The sequence below is a fragment of the Diceros bicornis genome, chromosome 12 (assembly GCF_020826845.1).
Source record: "Diceros bicornis minor isolate mBicDic1 chromosome 12, mDicBic1.mat.cur, whole genome shotgun sequence".
Classification (NCBI taxonomy): Eukaryota; Metazoa; Chordata; class Mammalia; order Perissodactyla; family Rhinocerotidae; genus Diceros; species Diceros bicornis.
In genome coordinates, this window is record NC_080751.1 from 45,687,243 (window position 1) to 45,706,081 (window position 18,839).

Here is an 18,839-nt window from a genome sequence, read left to right on the forward strand (position 1 = left end):
CAGAGCTGGGCATGATTTGTCATGACCTGGGATATTCAAGACCCTCTGCCCTAATATTGCCAAGACAGAGGCTACCCTCTGCCTTCACGCCTCCCTGGCGTGAGAGGTCCATCATGGAGGAAAGGGGAACTGATGGGGCAGTCTGATTCTAGGCCATAGACAGGAAGCTGGTGGGACAAGAAGAAACTGAGAGTGACCAACTTCCTTCAACAGCACAGGTGGTAGTAAGAGACAGAAAAGAAGAAATTGTGATGCTTAACTGCCATACATGTTCCTGTTTTCTCTGGCTCTTCTCTAGGAAATAACCTGAGGGGTATAATTTAAAAGAAGTTTAACAACCAAAATTATCTCCCTGAAATTAGACTAGTAAGAGAGTCACCAGGGGTTAACCTACAGACTCCCACACAGCTAGGAAGCAGGAGGTCAGTCATTCCTACCTCACAGAGAAGCTGTTTGACCAATTTTCTTTCCTAACCATGTTTTTCTAGAGATTCACTTGGGGAATGGGAGTTTTAATGTGGAAAGAGAATCTGAGGTAATTTTGAGGCATGAGACACTTCAGTGGAAGGGGAGGTTTGGACGTGGGACCACACTGCATGGGGAGGGGCCTTAACAGATACAGGAAGGTGTGTTGGATTGAGGGCACCCACAGAGGCCGTGGAGGACACCAGCAGCTGTAGTGTAGGAATGAGGGCTTTGGGTCAGGCAGCCCGACTTGGGAGTTGTGTGACCTTTCAGAGCCTCAGATTTCTCATTTGGTGACAATACAGGTTCTAGTAAGGGTGAGAGACGATATATGCAAACACCTTGTGTGGTAAGTGGTAGGTATTATTTTTAACTCACTTTTCTGTTGTGCCTAAGGTCAACCCTAATCCCTGATCCCAACATTGTGAGAAAGTTATGTGTCTTTCCTAAGTCAAGAGCTGTCATCCTTTCACTCGGGGCTCCCCTGCCTATTACAGTCAGATGAGCTAAGGAAGGATGGGGTCCTGGAACAGGTCCAGCGCATCTGCTCCCCCGAACCATGGGACAGCCTGTTTCTTGTATCACCTTACCATGCATTTGCTCTCAGGCCCAGGATTGTGCATGGCAAACAGAAAAGTATACTTGAAGGTATTTTGTGAAGTGTGCCAGGTGAGGACTCTGTCCAGTGCCCCCGACTCACCTTATCAAAGCCTCTGATTCCTCCATGTAGACTGTTGGGCCCGTTGTTAATGGGCAGCTTATACTCCTTCCCGTCCAACGTGAATGTTCCTTTGGCAATTCGGTTGGCCACCCTGCCAACCACTGCTCCAAAGTAGGGCTGCTTTTGGAAGTACCCTATAAGGACATGGGATGACAGCATTTTTTAAAACTTCAAACCAAAGGTGTCAAGGCTCACACTGCTGCCCACCACTTTCTTCTTAGGGAAGCTGTAAGTGGTAACAATGTGCACATATCCAAGTCCTCATGGAAGCACAGACAAATGGTGTTATTTACACATGACCTTTTCCTTTTCCAAAAGTAATTCATGTTCTTTATAAACATTTTTAAAGAACTTTATAAAGCACAACTAAGAAATTTAACTCATCCTAATCTCATCACTAGAAAGAACCACTGTTAATATTCTTTTGTATATCCTTCTGTCTTTCAGTATATGCATGTGTGCTTTTCTTCTTCTTTTTATTTATTTATTTTTTTTGTGAGGAGATCAGCCTTGTGCTAACATCTGCCAATCCTCCTCTTTTTTTTTTTTTTTTTTTTGGTGAGGAAGACTGACCCTAGGCTAACATCCATGCCCATCTTCCTCCACTTTATATGGGACGCCGCCACAGCAGTCCTTGCCAAGCAGTGCATCAGTGCACGTCCGGGATCCAAACCGGCGAACCCCGGGCCACTGCAGCGGAGCGCGTGCACTTAACCGCTTGCCGGGCCGGCCCTCTTCCTCTTTTTAGAGGACTGGGATCTTAGTATACATGCTGCTTTGTAATCTGCTTTTTTAAGGCCAATCAATTTTCTTATCTAAAAATTATATTTTGTATAGTCTTGAGAGGAAACTATCTTATTCTTCTCTTTTTAATATTTTTTTGAATCACACAATTAGTACATGAAAATAGCCTTTAGAGAGCATTAAATAATACACAAGTATATAGAGTAGGCTTGCCCGATGGAATACAGGATGCCCAGTTAAATCTGAATTTCAGATAAGCAATGAATAATTTTTTACTATATCAGTATCGGATATAACTTATACTTAAAAAGCATTTGTTTATCTGAAATTCAAATTTAACTGGGTGTCCTGTATTTTGATTTTGCTAAATCTGACACCCTTAATAAAAAGTAAAACATAAAAGCCCTCCTTCACCTCTCAACTCCTCTCCTTCCCAGGGATAACCACTGCTAACAGCTTGGCATCTACCCTTTCAGTTGTCTTTTTAGAAAACTAACTTCATACAAGCACGTATACAAATACACAAACACATACGTATTCTATATAAAGAGAATTGTACTATACACATTTGTTTGCAACTTTCCATTTATCAAATGTCTTAAAATCTTTCCACGTGACTACATACCCATCTACTGTATTGCTTTTGAAGGAAAAATGGAGCGTGCTGAACTTAACCACTAGGCTACTGGGGCTGGCCCTGCTTTTGTTTTTGTTTTGACTTTATTTTTTAGAGCAGTTTAGGTTCATAGCAAAATTGAGCAGAAGGTACAGAGATTTCCCATATACCCCTTGCTCCCACACATGCACAGCCTCTCCCATTATCAACACTCCCCACCAGAGAGGAACTTTTATTATAATTGATGAGCCTACATTGATACATCATGATCACCCACAGTTCATAGTTTACATTAGGGTTCACTCTTGGTGTTGTACATTCTATGGGTTTGGACAAATGTATAATGACACGTATTCACCATTATAATATCACGCAGAGTATTTTCACTGCCCTAAAAATCTTCTGTGCTCTGCCTATTCATCCCTCCCATCCTCCTAGCCCCTGGTAATCACTGATCTTTTTACTGTCTCCATAGATTTGCCTTTTTTTCAGAATGTCATATAGTTGAAATCATACAGTATGTAGCCTTTTCAGATGAGCTTCTTTCCCTGAGTAATATCTCTTTGTTTCCTCCTTATCTTTTTGTAGCTTGATAGCTCGTTTCTTTTTAGCACTGCATAATATTCCATTGTCTGGATATATCACAGTTTATTATCCATTCCCCTACTGAAGGACACCTTGGTTGCTTCCAAGTTGTGGCAATTATGAATAAAGCTGCTATAAACATCCATGTGCAGCTTTTTATGTGGACATAAATTTTTAACTCCTTTGAGTAAGTAGCTAGGAGTGTGACTACTGGATCATATGGTTAGAGTGTTTAGTTTTGTAAGAAACTACCAAACTGTCTCCCAACGTGGCAGTACCATTTTGCATTCCCACCAGCAGTGAACGAGAGTTCCTGTTGCTCCACATCCTCACCAGCATTTGGTGTTGTCAGTGTTCTGGATTTTGAAGATTCTAATAGGTCTTGTTGTTTTAATTTGCATTTCCCTGATGATATAATGTGGAGTATTCATCTGCTTTTCAGGATCTCAAAAATGTGAAGAAAAGTAGAATTTTTGTTCAAAAATTGTTTGGCTGTATCTATTTTTGACTCCTACCTTGATTCATTCAAGTGTACACCAAGTCCCTACTCTCTTCCAGCCATATGCTTGGCGTTAGAGACAACGACAAATCCAACAGCAAGGCTGCTGCCTCACGGGCTTGCAAGAATTCCCTCAGAAGGGACCACTTTCTGGCAATGGCTAATAAGCCCACAGAGATAAGAAGCACTTGTCGGTCCTTAGTTTAGAAGAAGAGTTTTTAAGATTAAACCATAAAGACAGCAGAAACCACTGCCCCTAACCATCTCTGAAAAACTCTTCAGAACAAATGGATCTTATACTGTCCTCATATGTTACTAATACGCTTTCATACCAAATCAGAATCACAAAAAGTGACAGTCCCCAAATTCTGAATAGGACATGACCGAAAAGCTTGCTTTGAAATGCAGAAAATATTGTTTTCCAGGAAAAAGGGCAACGTTTCCGGGTCAAGCCATGAAGGCTGATTTAATCGATCTAATCAATTGCTGATTTGAGATCAAGTGTAGAGGAAAAGTTTGTCCCTTCTTCTGGGGAAGGCACTAGCCAGAACATATTAATAAATGTTTAACCATGGGGTATGGTCCTTTCCACTCCTCTAACATCCCAAGGATCCCAGCTGTGACATCCACCTTGCACAGCCCAAACCTTAGCCAGAGTGCCATAAAGTCTCAAATAAAATTGCTCACTATTCTCAGTCAAAACCTCCATACCCTGAATGGCTTTCCTTTGCCTTTCTGAGGAATACAAACATTACTTTAATTGATAAGCACTTTAAGCATCCCAAATATTTTATATATTTTTAAATGGCTGCTGGTTGTCCCAGATGACTCTCCATGCCATTTTTTGCAGTGTTAACAAAGTGAAATAAAAAGTTTCAAGCAGTGTGAGCGAAGATATTTGGAGGCAAAGGAAGAAAAGGAGATAAAAATTATTAATTGTTCACTACAGTCAGATGCTATCACAGCTGATAGCACATTTAATCATCATTATCCTTTGTTTCAAGTGAGGAAATAGGTCTGCAGAGGTTAAATAACTTGCCCAAGGATACACAGCTTTAAGGGACGAAGCAGCGATTTAAACCTGGAATCCTCAATGCTCCTACAAGGGCACTCGGGTATCTGTAATATTAAACTACAGTTCTGAACTGTAGAGCCTCCACTCTTCTTATGGACTCAGCTTTTCTAAAAGCACTAAGTTTATTTTTTCTATTTTTTCCATAATGGCTCTCATGGCAGTAATAGCTGGGTGTTGGTGGTAACTGGGGGGAAGATGAAGGGGAAGGAGTCACATTGATTGTATGGGTAGACTGTTTATACCTGTGGCTTATAAGCAAATATTCTTATCACAGTTTTGAAAGAAGTCACAATAACTACAGATGGGACATGCAGACGAAAAACATTTAAAAATACTTTAAATACAAAAAATGGCAGAAAAACTCACAGGAGGCATTACTGATTTTTCTAGCCTATAACTAAAAGATGGTGTGATTTACCTCTTAGAATTCTACAGAAGAAAGATCTCATTTTCCCAGGGAGAAATTGAACCATTCTGACCTCTGGCCATGGCCATGATCCAAGCAGTTTATATAATCTCTCTGGGAAACTGGAGATAGTTCACATTTAACCTGGCAGTTACAACAAGGACCACGTCTCATGGAATTATCCACGCTTAGCTCTTCCCTGTGGCTCAAAACATTTTTGGGACATGGTAATATCAAGTTAACCCCTTACTCTGTCACATCTTATTGCTTTAAATTATTTGCCTGTTTGTTTATATAATACTCACATACTCAGACATTCCAAAAGACTATACTGTGAAAATTGTCTCCTTTGTATCCCTGTACCCCAGCTGCTTAAAGTCCTTTCTTGAAGACAACCCCAGTTGTCAATTACTTAACATGGGTTTTTTTTGTGTGTGTGAGGAAGATCAGCCCTGAACTAACATCCATGCTAATCCTCCTCTTTTTTTTTTTTTGCTGAGGAAGACCGCCTCTGAGCTAACATCTATTGCCAATCCTCCTCCTTTTTTTTTTCCCCAAAGCCCCAGTAGATAGTTGTATGTCATAGTTGCACATCCTTCTAGTTGCTGTATGTGGGACGTGGCCTCAACATGGCCGGAGAAGCCGTGTGTCGGTGTGTGGGCCGGGATCCAAACTCCGGCCGCCAGTAGCGGAGCGCACGCACTTAACCGCTAAGCCACAGGGCTGGCCCTAACATGGGTTTTAATACACTAGAATGAAACAAAATAGCAGCAGAGCGCCATTTCACACTATCCTGATTGAGACAATTATGCTTCCTGTTATGACATATATGACATCTTCTGTATTTTTGGCAATAAAGAAATCTACAAAAAACTGAAAGACAGGGTCTTAAAAAGGGAACGAGGGGCTACTTGCAATAACCTCAAAGATTGCTGAACACATTAGAAAGCATTACTTGATATTCTGAGGGCTTTTTCCAACTTCTCTTTTGAAAATAGCTTGCTTTTCTTTTAAAATAAATAATTACATTATCTAAATTAGCATAGTAATGAAAATGTCTATCTTGATCCAGCACCTGGAATATTTTAGATGCTTTGATTCGACCTGGCATTTTGTGAAACCTGTGATGCACCCTGGTAAAAAAAATGCTATTTAACCTTCTCAAGAGATGTTAACAACACAGAGGCAATACAATACAAGCTAGATCATTGTAATCTGAGGGGATCTATTTTATTTTCTCCCTTTTAAGAACATTTGGGGATAATACTTTCTTTCACTCAGATTTCCACAAGTCATAGACTCATAAAGACGACTGTATTAATGCCCTCACAAAATTGGCACTTCTATGCCTATTAAGAAACTGGTGCTTCCCAGGTGCCACGTCACACATTTCATATGAATTACACAAAGACGACTTGTGCTTTAGATCCATGTGACTCTTATATCAGAACCAAAAATAATAAGAAGTGAATGAGTGTGTGTGTGTGTGTGTGTGTGTGTGTGTGTGTGTAGGGGGATGGCAGTTATCTCCTGAATGGTGATAAGGCAGAGATGGAAATAAGGTGATTAAAGCAGGTGCTCACAGCGTATCATCTCCAATGTTTCTTACTGGCTCTGGAATTCTAGGCCATATATCCAATTCTCCTTTGATTCCATTGGGCAATTTTGCACCAGTGAAGTAATTTCTTTGTGATTCTGTTTCAGCCTAGAAAATGGTTATGCTACTAACAGAGAGAGGTGACTCAGCAAAATGATTCTAAAGAATTCTCTTCTGTCACTTGTCAACTGCCTTGCCTTCTGACTTTGAAGACAGAAGATATGAACCCCATCCCCAGAAGTTTGGAGGGACATGGAGAGGAAGGGGAAATGGAGCTGATTTTCCCCACATCCCTGAACCTTCCTACCAGTGAATCTTCTATAATAGACTCACTTAAGTTACCAAAGAAATTCTGCTGAAGATTACCCACTTCTCCAAGCCAAGCTGTGGAGGCTCCAAGGCAGATAAAGACAACCAGAGGGCAAGGAATAGGCTCCTCAGGGATATTCTTATACTAATACATTTTGATAAGGAAATGGGGAGCAAAGTTCAGTCTCCAAAGGGAAAACTGATACTCTCAGAGTTTTCTGTTGACTTCCAACCATGAGCCATGATACATATCTAAAGAACCAAACAGAAAGATACACCTAAAGGAAAACCTCAAACCTCCCCTCTAGCAGATTTTGTCTATGCCCCTACCACTGAGCAGAGGGTATAGATTCTCAAGCAGGTTCCCTTTGCCAACTTTATTTCAGACATCATTTTCTGTTTAGCTACACCGTAGTGCCAAGAGATAGCTATGTACATTTTCATTTGCTGCAATCAAAGTGCAATTGTAATTACTTATTTATGCAATTATTTGGCTAACATCTATCTCCCCTGCTAAACTGCAAGCTCCATGAGGGTGGGGACCTTGTCTATCTCACTGAGGGAGATAATTGAATTAACAGGTTTTGAATGCATGAATTTATGATCGTAATTGCCCATAGACTCCAACAGAATAGAAGCCCACCCTAGGTAGAAGGAGTCCTCACTTGTGACAATAGGTTGGTCTTCTGCTTTCTATGCAGCACATGGTTACTGAGCAGCCAAGGGGTGCAGGGCACTCTACCCCACAGACCAAAGGGGATAAGCAGTCTACACCCGCTGAGCTTATGTTATGGAGCATTTCTGAGACGACTAGACCTGAAAAAGAAGCTGATCAAGGAAAAAGGAAGAAGATGCACGTCTTTGATTTTCCTTCTTCAGAAAGGGCACGAGGGAAGAGCTGGGAGCCACACACCCTCTAGCCTGTTTTTATCTCTCCAGCCTGGCAAAGTTCAGGCAGTTCAAAGATCGCTCCAGGGTTGCTGGAGTTTTATCTTACCCTCAAGTGACTTTTTAAATTAATTGAGGCAAAGCCTGAATGGGTAACCAGAGGCCAAGTCCTATAGCTGTTTCCATGCATTTTGTCTTTCTCCAAGCACTGGATCGCAACACAGAATTAGCCGGATCCAAGCACTGCTGGTCACTACCTCGTACTCCCCCTCGGTCCCAGCACCGGGAGCCGCCGGATGGGGGGCGTGTGCGGGGCGGACCCGGGGCTCGCCCACAGCCCGGGGCCGAGTTCAACCCACCTTCCAACTCGGCAAAGCCGAGCACCACATCTGAGGCTCTGCCCTGCCTGTCTTTGACCTCCAGGGCCGTGATGGTGCAGCCCCAGGAGATGATATCCACTCTCAGTAGGTCTGACTCCAGCTGGAACTTCTCCACTGTCCCTGCCCCCAAGGGCAGGTCTCCAAACACGGATCTGGTCACCGAAACCATGGGGAAAGCTCGGGTGTGCAGCCGCTACTGCCGCCAAAGCTGGAACGACAGAAGTTTACTGGAGAAGGGGCGGGACACGGCTCAGACTCCTCCCCTTCCTTGCCTGGATTCAGAGGGTGACCACTCCTGCAAAAAATATCCCTTGTGGCCTTTCTAAATCATTCCTTGGCATGAGGGTGACGTGAAGGCAAAATTTCCAGCCAGGCTTGCAGTTCTTTTCCTTTGTTAACCTTGGCTGCATTGCATGTTGGGTACGGTAGTCTTTGGAAAGTGAAATTGCATTTTGGGGCCTGTAGTCTTTCTAAACCTAAATCCTGAATCTGAAGGGTTCTACTGCCTTCTCTGGCACGTGGTTCTCAACATGCAATGAGCTGTTCATTAATATTGGTGAGCTGTTCATTAATATTGGTGGCTGACTTTTTTTGTGTGTGTGTGAGGAAGATCGGCCCTGAGCTAACATCTGCCAATCCTCCCCTTTTTTTGCTGAGAAAGACTGGCCCTGGGCTAACATCCATGCCCATCTTCCCCTACTTTATATGGGGAGCGGCCACAGCCTGGCTTAACAAGCGGTGGGTCGGTGTGTTCAGGGGGATCCGAATCTGCGAACCCCTGGCCTCTGCAGCAGAGCGTGCGCACTTAACCGCTGGCGCCACGGGCCAGCCCCAAGGTGGCTGACTTTCGAATAAAATGTCAGAAAATGCAGAGAGCAGAATTAGAGATGGTGAAACAGATCTTGGGGAGAGATTCTGGTTTTAAGTTAACTTTTTGATCCAGAGGAGAAAGAAGTACAGAGGTAGTTTCGAGAAGGGGTAAATAATTGTAGGCTTCTCTGCACACTGACTGAAGATCCATCCTGTTCGTCCCATACAGTGAAGCTCTGCACATGTTTCTGCTGGAACCACTGCCCAGAGGGTCTCGACTGCAGGCTGGAGTAGCAGCCTAGACGAGGTCAGGTGTAGACGGATTAGGGCCTAGTTATATGGAGGTGATCAGAGACAGCCTCTGACTTTTCATTTCTTCAGGAGACTGGGAAATGGCCTTGGGTATCTACCCCTTCTTGTTCCTGCAGTTCAAATTTCCTTTAAGAAGGAATTAAAAGGGGGCTGGCCGGTGGCGCAAGTGGCTAAGCGCGCGCTCCGCTGCGGCGGCCCGGGTTCGCCGGTTCGGATCCCAGGCGCACACCGACACACTGCTTTGCATGCTGTGGCGGCGTGCCATATGAAGTGGAGGAAGATGGGCACGGATGTCAGCCCAGGGCCAGTCTTCCTCAGCAGAAAAAGGAGGATTGGCGGATGTTAGTACAGGGATGATCTCACGAAAAAAAAGAAGGGATTAAAGGAACAAATATTTATTACGGTCCTCATAAGTGCCAGGTACTGTGCTTTTATTATCTCCTTTCACAAACAGAAAAAGGCTTTAAGTATGTACTGTTGGGAGAAGAAAGACACTGAGGTCGTTGAGACTTTAGTGTGCCTCAGAATTATCTGAAGAGATTTTAAATGCATATTCCCAGGCCCATGCCTGGAATTTCTGATTATGTGAGTCTAGGGTGAGACTTAGGAATCTGCATTTTTCACAGGTTCCCTGTGTTATTCTAATGCAGATTATCTAGGAGCAGACTTTGAGAAATATTGCTCTAAGTTTTGATAACTAATCTCAGATATTTTCCCTTGAAATAGGCTCTGATGGCAGAGACTAAGCTAGAACTACTAAGGGACTTAATAGAATTGTCAGATAAAATACGGGAGCCTGTGTATTTCTTTGCTAAATCTGGCAACTCTAGACAGTGCTGGGCCTAGGAAGGGGGAGGATGCTGGAAGCCTGAAGACATGTTTTACTCGACCATCTGCATACTCATCTTGTCTTTGCTTGCTGCTGATTTTGGTTTGGTTTCTACGTACTTCAGAGGGGATCCAACTAGACTGTGGTGAGTGCTGAAATGCATTTATGATTAGGAAATTAGTAGAATTGGGATCATGTTCCTGGAATCAGATGCTAATGAAACATAATAGCTGTCTCTCAGCCCTTTCTGTCTGTGTAGTTTGAAGGAATATTTAGCATTCTTGTCACAAAGCCTCAATTCTCATTCACGAATTCTGATAGCAAAGGAAAAAGGGAGCTTGCAACAGGCTTCAGTGAAGCACAGCCTATAATAACAAAAAGACCCCAACAAGTCAAATTACAGACTGCGCCACACTCCTACAGTAATGGATAGGCACTCTTGTGTGCTGCTTCATCAGAAATTCTCATAAGCTCTGCAACTCTCATCAGCCCACTTAACATTTATGGCTGATTCATACACAAGCCCTTTTGGCAGTGCTGTGTTAGCAAGGATATCTTAGAATCTCTTCTGTGAGCAGGAAGACTGCATTTTCTTTTCTCAGCTGCCAGTTCTCAATGTTCTGCCAAGCTCATGTTGTCACAGAAAGAAATAAATGCATTTGAACCGCCAAAGCCAAGTGTCGCTAGGGGAGGTCTTGTAGCTCGGCTTGGTAGAAAATGAAACACGCCGTGATGTTTCTCTAAGATGTACACTTCTTGATTTCATTTTCCTTTCTCTTGAAGCGTTTAACATATTGTCTCAAATAGGACTACATTGTGTTAAGTCAAGCTGTCAGCCACAAAGTTGATTTTTCTTACAAAAATATCCCATTTTCCTAGTCCTACAGTGATACTCTAAAGGAATACTTGTGCACTTAAAAAAAAAAAAGAAGCCTAAATCTAAGGGAATATTCTCCATCCCCAAGGTTGGCTTAGATCAGAAAAGAGGTAGTTATCTTGAAAATGAAACATTGTGAAATTCTAGGAAGTATTTATTTTTATTTTGGAGATAGGGGCTGAGGGTGAGGTTATAAGGTAAAGGAAGTAGGAATTGTGACATTTTGGTCAAAAAGGAGTTACGTAAAGTGGATACCTTTTCTTTCAGCCTGAGAGTGAGGTATTAGGGTGGACAGGTGAAGGTCTGTCCCCTTCTCAGCTGGAGTTAGTCCCCAAAGCTGAGTGCCTGAGGAGTTAGGAATGAGGAAATCTGAGCCCTTGGACCTGCACCCCACCGCCTCATTCCACACAGAAACTGCAGGTGTGCTGGTCCTGGGACACGTCAGACCCTGAGCCCATGAAGACAGCTCCATACCATTAAGCTGTTGACTTAAGCTATTATATCTCAGAGAGAGAAGTCTCTGAGATATAATAATAAAACCAACTCATAATACCTCATAGTTTGTCAATAAAGAGACCTAGAATAGATTCTCTTCAGTCAAGTTGATACATTACCACCCTCCTGTTTTCTTTCTCATTGCTCTGAACTCCAAACGTGTTTGTTGTCAGTTCTCTTCATTGGGCACTCAGTATGTATTGTCTTAGATCATTCTTTATCTTTCCATGAATACATTTTGTTGTTGTTATTGTTTACTCAACTATTGGCTCCCTGACTCAATATTTTGACTTACATACTTTTTGTAACCCAAAGAATATTAGACCTCCCCCCACCCCAAGCCCCAGTAGATAGTTGTATGTCATAGTTGCACATCCTTCTAGTTGCTGTATGTGGGGCGCTGCCTCAGCATGGCCAGAGAAGCAGTGCATCAGTGCGTGCCTGGGATCAGAACCCAGGGCCGCCAGCAGTGGAGTGTGCGCACTTAACCGCTAAGCCACGGGGCCGGCCCCAGATGTGGTTTCAAATGAAAACTACTTGTATCTGAAAGCCAGAAACACCTGGGAGAATACTATCAAGTTCATGAGAGGCAGAATTCTTCACAGTTCAATTCAACACTGTTTCATCGACAATTTTGAGCAGCTGCTGAGGAAGGCATTAGGGGGGCGGGTGAGAAGTTGTTGAGGAAGAAGGGTGAAATTTTACTGTATGACATATTGTTCATTCATCAAATATTCAATGAGTATGTGCCAGGCACTGTACTAAGTGCTGGTTGTACATTGATAGGCAAAACATGATCCCTGCCTTCGAAGAGTTTACAGTCTAATGTGATACAATGTTCGTCTCTATTCTCCATAAAAACTTCAGTAAAATCTTCAAAATTCATTACCAGTCAATGCTGAATGAAACAAAGTGCTGTGACTGGCCTCCAGGTAGTTGTAATTTCAGGGCTGCCCAAAGATGATCAGCCATATCGGGATTATTTTAGAATTCCCTAGCACCAAGCACAGTAACTGGCAATTTTAGATGCTCAATAAATAATTATTGAATGAATACATGACACATTCATATGCACAATGTTGTGGTGGAGAATTGGCTCTGGTGTCAGATGAACTGGGTTCAAGAACTACCAGAATTTACTGGCTGGGCAATTTGTTCAATCACACCTCAGTTTCCCATTATAAAATGGGAATAATATCACATGATTCGCCCATCCAATTGTTTATTAACTGATTGTTAAAAGTTTACTGGGTACTTGGGCCGGCCCGGTGGCGCAGGCCGTTAAGTGCACGCGCTCTGCTGTGGCGGCCCGGGGTTCGCAGATTCGGATCCCGGGTGCGCACCGACGGACCACTTGTCAAGCCACGCTGTGGCGGTGTCTCATATAAAGTAGAGGAAGATGGGCATGGATGTTAGCCCAGGGCCAGTCTTCCTCAGCAAAAAGAGGAGGATTGGCAAATGTTAGCTCAGGGCCAATCTTCCTCACAAAAAAAATAAATAAATAAAGTTTACTGGGTACCATGATAAACACCCTTATGAGTTAGGCACTATTATCTTGATTGTTAAAAGTTTACTGGGTACCATGATAAGCACCCTTATGAGTTAGACACTATTATCTGATATAGAAATTGAGACTTAGAGAGGTTAAGTGACTTGTTCAAGGTCACACGGTTAGTAAATCGAGAAAGCAAGATTTTTTGTTTTTCTTTTGTGAGGATGATCAGCCCTGTTTCTGGAATTAGGTCACACTGGGCTCAAGAAGGCATTGCAGGCGCCGACCCGGTGGCATACTGGTTAAGTGCGTGCGCTCGGCTGCTGGCGGCCCAGGTTCAGATCCCGGGCGCACACCGATGCACCACTTGTCAGGCCATGCTGTGGTGGTGTCCCACATAAAGTGGAGGAAGATGGGCATGGATGTTAGCTCAGGGCCAGTCTTCCTCAACAAAAAGAGGAGCATTGGCGTGGATGTTAGCTCAGGGCTGATCTTCCTCACAAAAAAAAAAAAAAAAGAAGAAAAAAGGCATTGCAAGGCCCAGAGTTCCATGCTCCACTTTGGTGGCCCAGGTTTGCGGGTTCAGATCCTGGGCGCAGACTTATTCCACTCACCAGCTGTGTTGTGGCGGTGTCCCACATACAAAGTAGAGGAATATTGGTACAAATGTTAGCTCAGGGTGAATCTTTCTCAGCAAAAAAAAAAAAAAGAAGAAGGCATTGCATTCACTTACAGTAGGTAAAGAAGAGTGCAAGAAGACCCAGTCCTTGACACTCACAGACCTTGGAAACGAGGCACTCATCACATCTGGGCCTGTTATATGTTTCTTTCTTTATTTGTTCTTATGTCTCCTGCCAAGAAAATGGAAGCTCCAAGAGAGCGGGAACTTTCACTGCTATTTCCCGGTACCTAGAACATATTAGTAGGTCACCAAAAAATATTTGTTGAATAAATGTTTGCATGCTAGAAAGGATGTGAAACACCTCTCCTACAAAGCTGGTGAAAGTCGCAATTGATAAAACCACTTTGGAAGACAACTTGTCAATAACTTATAAAGTCAAATTGCACATAACTCAGTAATGGCCCAGGACCCAGCAATTCCATTCCTTGGAATATACCCTAGATGTTCTTTTGCATATGGGCATAAGAATATTTATAGCAGTATTATGTGTATGACTAAAAATTTGGAAACAACCTAAGGTCCATCAATTGAAAAATGGATAAAAAAATTGTGGTATATCTATGTAGTGGAATATGATGTAACAGGAAAATGAATGCACTAGGGCTCCACAGGTCCTCAGGTGTGAATTTCATAATTATGATGTTAAGGGAGAAAAAAGCAGTGGCAAAAGGAGGCATATATATCATTTATATCAAATACAAAAAATTGCAAAACAAGCTAGATCTCCCTAAATTTAAGCCATTAGTCCAGGGTCATTTTGCTTGGGAAGTTTTAGAGCTAGGATTTGAACCCAGGGCACTTTCCACTATTATCATTCTGCCTCTGGTAAGCATTGATAGTCAGCCATGTATTAGACCCCCATAGTGCTCTGGAAACCCTGTAGATTGATCTTTCCTTAGTCTGAGTCAGCAGTGGTGCCAAGGGAGTGGCTTGAGGTGAGGCGGGGGAGTGTCTTTTCTTTCCCTCATTCTTTGATGTGAATAATAGATCTTTAATAAATTTCATGTAAAGCAGCTTCAAAAAAGTCCCTCTTCCATTCTCTCTGACTTGATTGTGGCACCTATTTATAGAAATTCTGGAGCCACAACTGTCCTGAGCACATTCTTTGCTTTTATATAGACTAGATAGTACTTCTAGGCGTCCTTTGTGACAGTAATACTTTCAAGAGTCAGAACTCTTTTATTTCTGGAAGGTGTAAACCAACTCAAACTTGGCTTAGGCAAAAAAGGGAATTTATTGGTGCACATAGTGAAAAGTCAGGGATGGATCTACCTTCAGGCATGGCTGGATCTGGGTTAAAACTATGTTAGCAGGACTTGGTGTTTCTCTTCCCCTTGGTTCTGTTTTCCACTGCGTTGGCCCTATTTTCAGGACTGCTCTTTCTACGTATGATTTCTAGCATCCGCAGGCTTATGTTATCCTATAATAGCAATCTCAGTATAAAGCAAGCTTCATATTCCCAGTGGTATCAACAAAAGTCCCAGTATTGAATCTCACTTGGTCATGTGCCCTTCTTTTTTTTTTTTTTCAAGATTTTATTTATTTATTTTTTCCCCCCAAAGCCCCAGTAGATAGTTGTATGTCATAGCTGCACATCCTTCTAGCTGCTGTATGTGGGCCGTGGCTTCAGCATGGCCGGAGAAGCGGCGCGTCGGTGTGCGCCCAGGATCCGAACCTGGGCTGCCAGCAGCGGAGCGTGCACACTTAACCGCTAAGCCATGGGGCCAGCCGCTCATGTGCCCTTCTGAACCAATTACCTGGTGCTTGGTAGGGAAGAGTCAGCCTCACCCAATAATAAGGATTGGAAGAGTGGGGAGGGGTAATTCCCCAAGGGAATATCTGGATGCTGTTCCCAAAGAGAGAATGGATGCTGATCAGGCAAAAATAATGTACCCAACGAAAAGAGCAGAGGAGCTAATTTTATCACAGTGTTGGAAGTTGGAAATAAGAAATAACTAAACAGGGAATTCTTGTAGAAAGATCAAGCATTTAGAATATTTTGACACATCAAAATACCTATGTGTCACAAAGAGCTTTCAACATTTTGTCAGTGGTTCAGTAGCAGGTGTTGCCACATCCTCACTTCTATTCTTGTTTGTCTGCTTTGGTCTCCTGATTAATGTGGTAGTGATGCAAACTTGCTTGAACCTTTCTCAACATTTTCAATTACCCTGCTGTTTTTCAAAGGACAAGAGCTGCCAACATTCTAGAAAGAATGTTAGCTCAGATCCAGCCCAGCCTGAAGCAGATTCATCCTTGCTTTGCCTGAGGACAAGGCAGATAAGGGAACTGCTCTCCAAGTGTATCTGGACTTCATTCCTCATAATATGGAATCTTACGCAAAAAGCATGGGTCAATATAATTCTTGGCAGAAAGCAACATTTTAGGCAACATTTTTAAATTGTCTTACTCAAATAATTGGGGAGAATTTGCTCTCATGATTTTGCGAGCCTGATTCAGTAATCTTTGACTCAGTCCCTTCGATATCTGCTAACCATGGGAACCATAGTGTGATCTTTTTAATACTTACATGAGACTTGTTCAAGTCCCAAGTAGCACACACTTCTCACTTTTATAATTTCTTGCTTTTGAGTGGATTATATTTGGCTCAGCTTGAATGTAAAATTTTTGACAAGATGTAATATGCATGTTTTTTTGCCAAATCAGGACTTTGAAAAGTTACTTTTTGATTAGTTAGGATTGGGTTTGGCTGCCTGTAACAGAGATCTAAAATAACAGTGGCTTAAGAGAGATACAAGTTGATTTCTTTCCTAAAAACAGTTCAGAGGTAGGTATGTCAGGTTCTGGGATTTTACCCTACTTGCAAGCTAATAAATTACTGTTTCACAGATGCTGGCTGAAGATACAAGATTCCTGGATCTGAGACAAAGGACTTATTACTCACTGCATAGCAAGTAGCATGCACATCATATTGGTGCTGGTTCCCCATGCCCCAAGACCCATGGAGGCAACATGGAGGGACCAAGATAGACTCTCTACGCACATTGGGTTTGTATTACAACTGGAATCTACCACTTTTATAATGAGTGATAATGATGCCTGCTCTCTGTCTGGGAGAAGATGTTACCTCATCCCTTAAGCCTGCTCACTGAAAACTCAACCTTGAGAAATGGCCGGCTAAAGAGCAGTCAGGGACTTGCATTCTTGGCACACCCAAAAAGGATTTTCAGGGATGCTCAGAGCCCTGGTGGATTGGTTCTCTCAACAAGTGGTCCAAGGTTAGTATGGCAGTTCTGCTCAATTTGGTCATCTGGGACCTAGGCTCCCTCTAACTTGTTGCTTCACCATCTGTAGGGTATGGCCTAAAGTCCACTTGGCCAAGGAGGTATGCCACATGTCCACATTTAGAGCAGCAAGGTGGAGGAGAGGAGGCAGGAAGAGGGAATGTTGGAGAAGGGGTAGGCCCCCTCCTTTTGAGGACACATGCTGAGAGTTTCACACATTACTTCTTCTCATATCCCATTGGCCAGAACTTATTCACATAATCATATCAAACTCCAGGGTAGGTTGGGAAATGCATAATCTTTATTCTAGGGGTTCCATTAATGTAATATCAAGAAGAAGACATTGGAGCATAAGTAGCACTCTGTTACATTCTTTACTAAAAGTTGGTAGTATTTCAATAAATACTTTCCAGGGACCTTGGAGGGTTGCTAATAGCCACCTTTTTCCTCCCATCCTTTGTACATAATGAGAATCTGAGTCTGTGGCTTGGGTGTGTACTGGTTGCAGCCAGATACCTATGAGCACACACCTGGGATGGGACTACAGGTTCAGATACACTTCATGCACTGCCCAAGGTGAGAACACAAAGGAGTCAGATGATTTCCAGGGATCTGGAAGAAAACAGGTATTTTACTCAAGATGATGGTGCATTTGTGATTGTGGAGCAAGAGATTCCAAGGATCAAAGTGGTGATGAAGTTCAGGGCAGGCCTCCCCAAGATGCGCCACTCTGGGATCAGATTATTTTGAGCCAAAGACAATAAAGGCTCAGAAGACTCTGAAAGAAACTTTGACCTCCCCCCTAGAAGGCCTGTCCCCTGAACAGGCCAACACCATGGATAACTCTGGGTATGATAGACCTAGACCAGGAGGGTCCTTGCTAAGCCCATTCTTATCAAACTCCTGTTTACCAAACATTTACATTCATAAAGGAAATCTCTATTTGTAAAGGTATCTCCCTCTCTGTACCAGGAAGAAGGGGAGATGACCTTATCCCTAGAAACTCTTATCAATGCAGAAGGCAGGTGAGGACTTAAATCTGCATGCTCTTGTTTACTGTGCTAACTGCCCCCACCCCCAACATCCTCCTTTGTCTTTACCTGAATATGCTATTTAAAGATGAGAACCTCCGCCATTTGTCGAGTTACCTAGTTTTTGCGGGTCTCGCCCAAGTATATATGTTATAAAGCTTTGTTTGATTTTCGCCTGCTATTCAGTCTCATATCAGTTTAATTTGTAGCCTAGCCAGAAAGGACCCAGAGTGGGTAGAGGATAGTCTTCCTTCCCTATAGTGGCAAGGTGAAAGAGCTGTAGTTGGAGAGGTTCATTACGCCCAGAGGATGGGTGGTGCAGAGTGGGAACTCTTTTGATAGTGATGGGTTTGTCTGATAGTGATGGGTTTGTCTGATAGTGATGGGTTTGTCGATGGAGGAAGAGCCCAAGCCACACAGGATTTCCCCCCAACCCTCACAGAACTGGCTCGGATGAAGGACATGGAGAACCCCAAGTCAGTCAGCCCAAGACATGGGCTATTTGAGCCTTGGAAGAGGAGAATGAGCCAGAGTTGGAGGGAGGGGTTTTTAGGGGCCAGTGTTGACCAGTATAATTACAGTAAGGAATTTTCTGGGACCAAGTGACTGGGAGCTGCCTGGGGTACTATCCCAAGTAGTGCCCAGCTGGGATCCCTGAGGTTCACCTTGCAGCTAGTAAGTGCTTTCCACTAGTTAATGGTGGCTGTGCAGTATAGCCCTCTAGTCCCAGGGAAACATCCCCTTATGGATGACTTGAGCCTCTGCTCAAAGTGGAAGCACT

At 43.1% G+C, this 18,839-nt stretch overlaps 1 protein-coding gene across 2 annotated transcripts in view; it reads right to left on the reverse strand.

The window, feature by feature from the left end:
- Nucleotides 1-8,619, reverse strand: part of GALM (galactose mutarotase) — a 55,873-nt gene extending 47,254 nt beyond the window's left edge. For both annotated transcript variants that reach the window (XM_058551394.1, XM_058551395.1), the window contains exons 1-2: nt 8,265-8,619; nt 1,166-1,320 (exon numbers count right to left, since the gene is read on the reverse strand). In XM_058551394.1, coding sequence (XP_058407377.1) covers nt 1,166-1,320; nt 8,265-8,454 — 345 coding nt within the window. In that variant the 5' untranslated portion in view covers nt 8,455-8,619. The remainder of the gene's footprint in view (nt 1-1,165; nt 1,321-8,264) is intronic.
- Nucleotides 8,620-18,839: the final 10,220 nt, after the last annotated feature.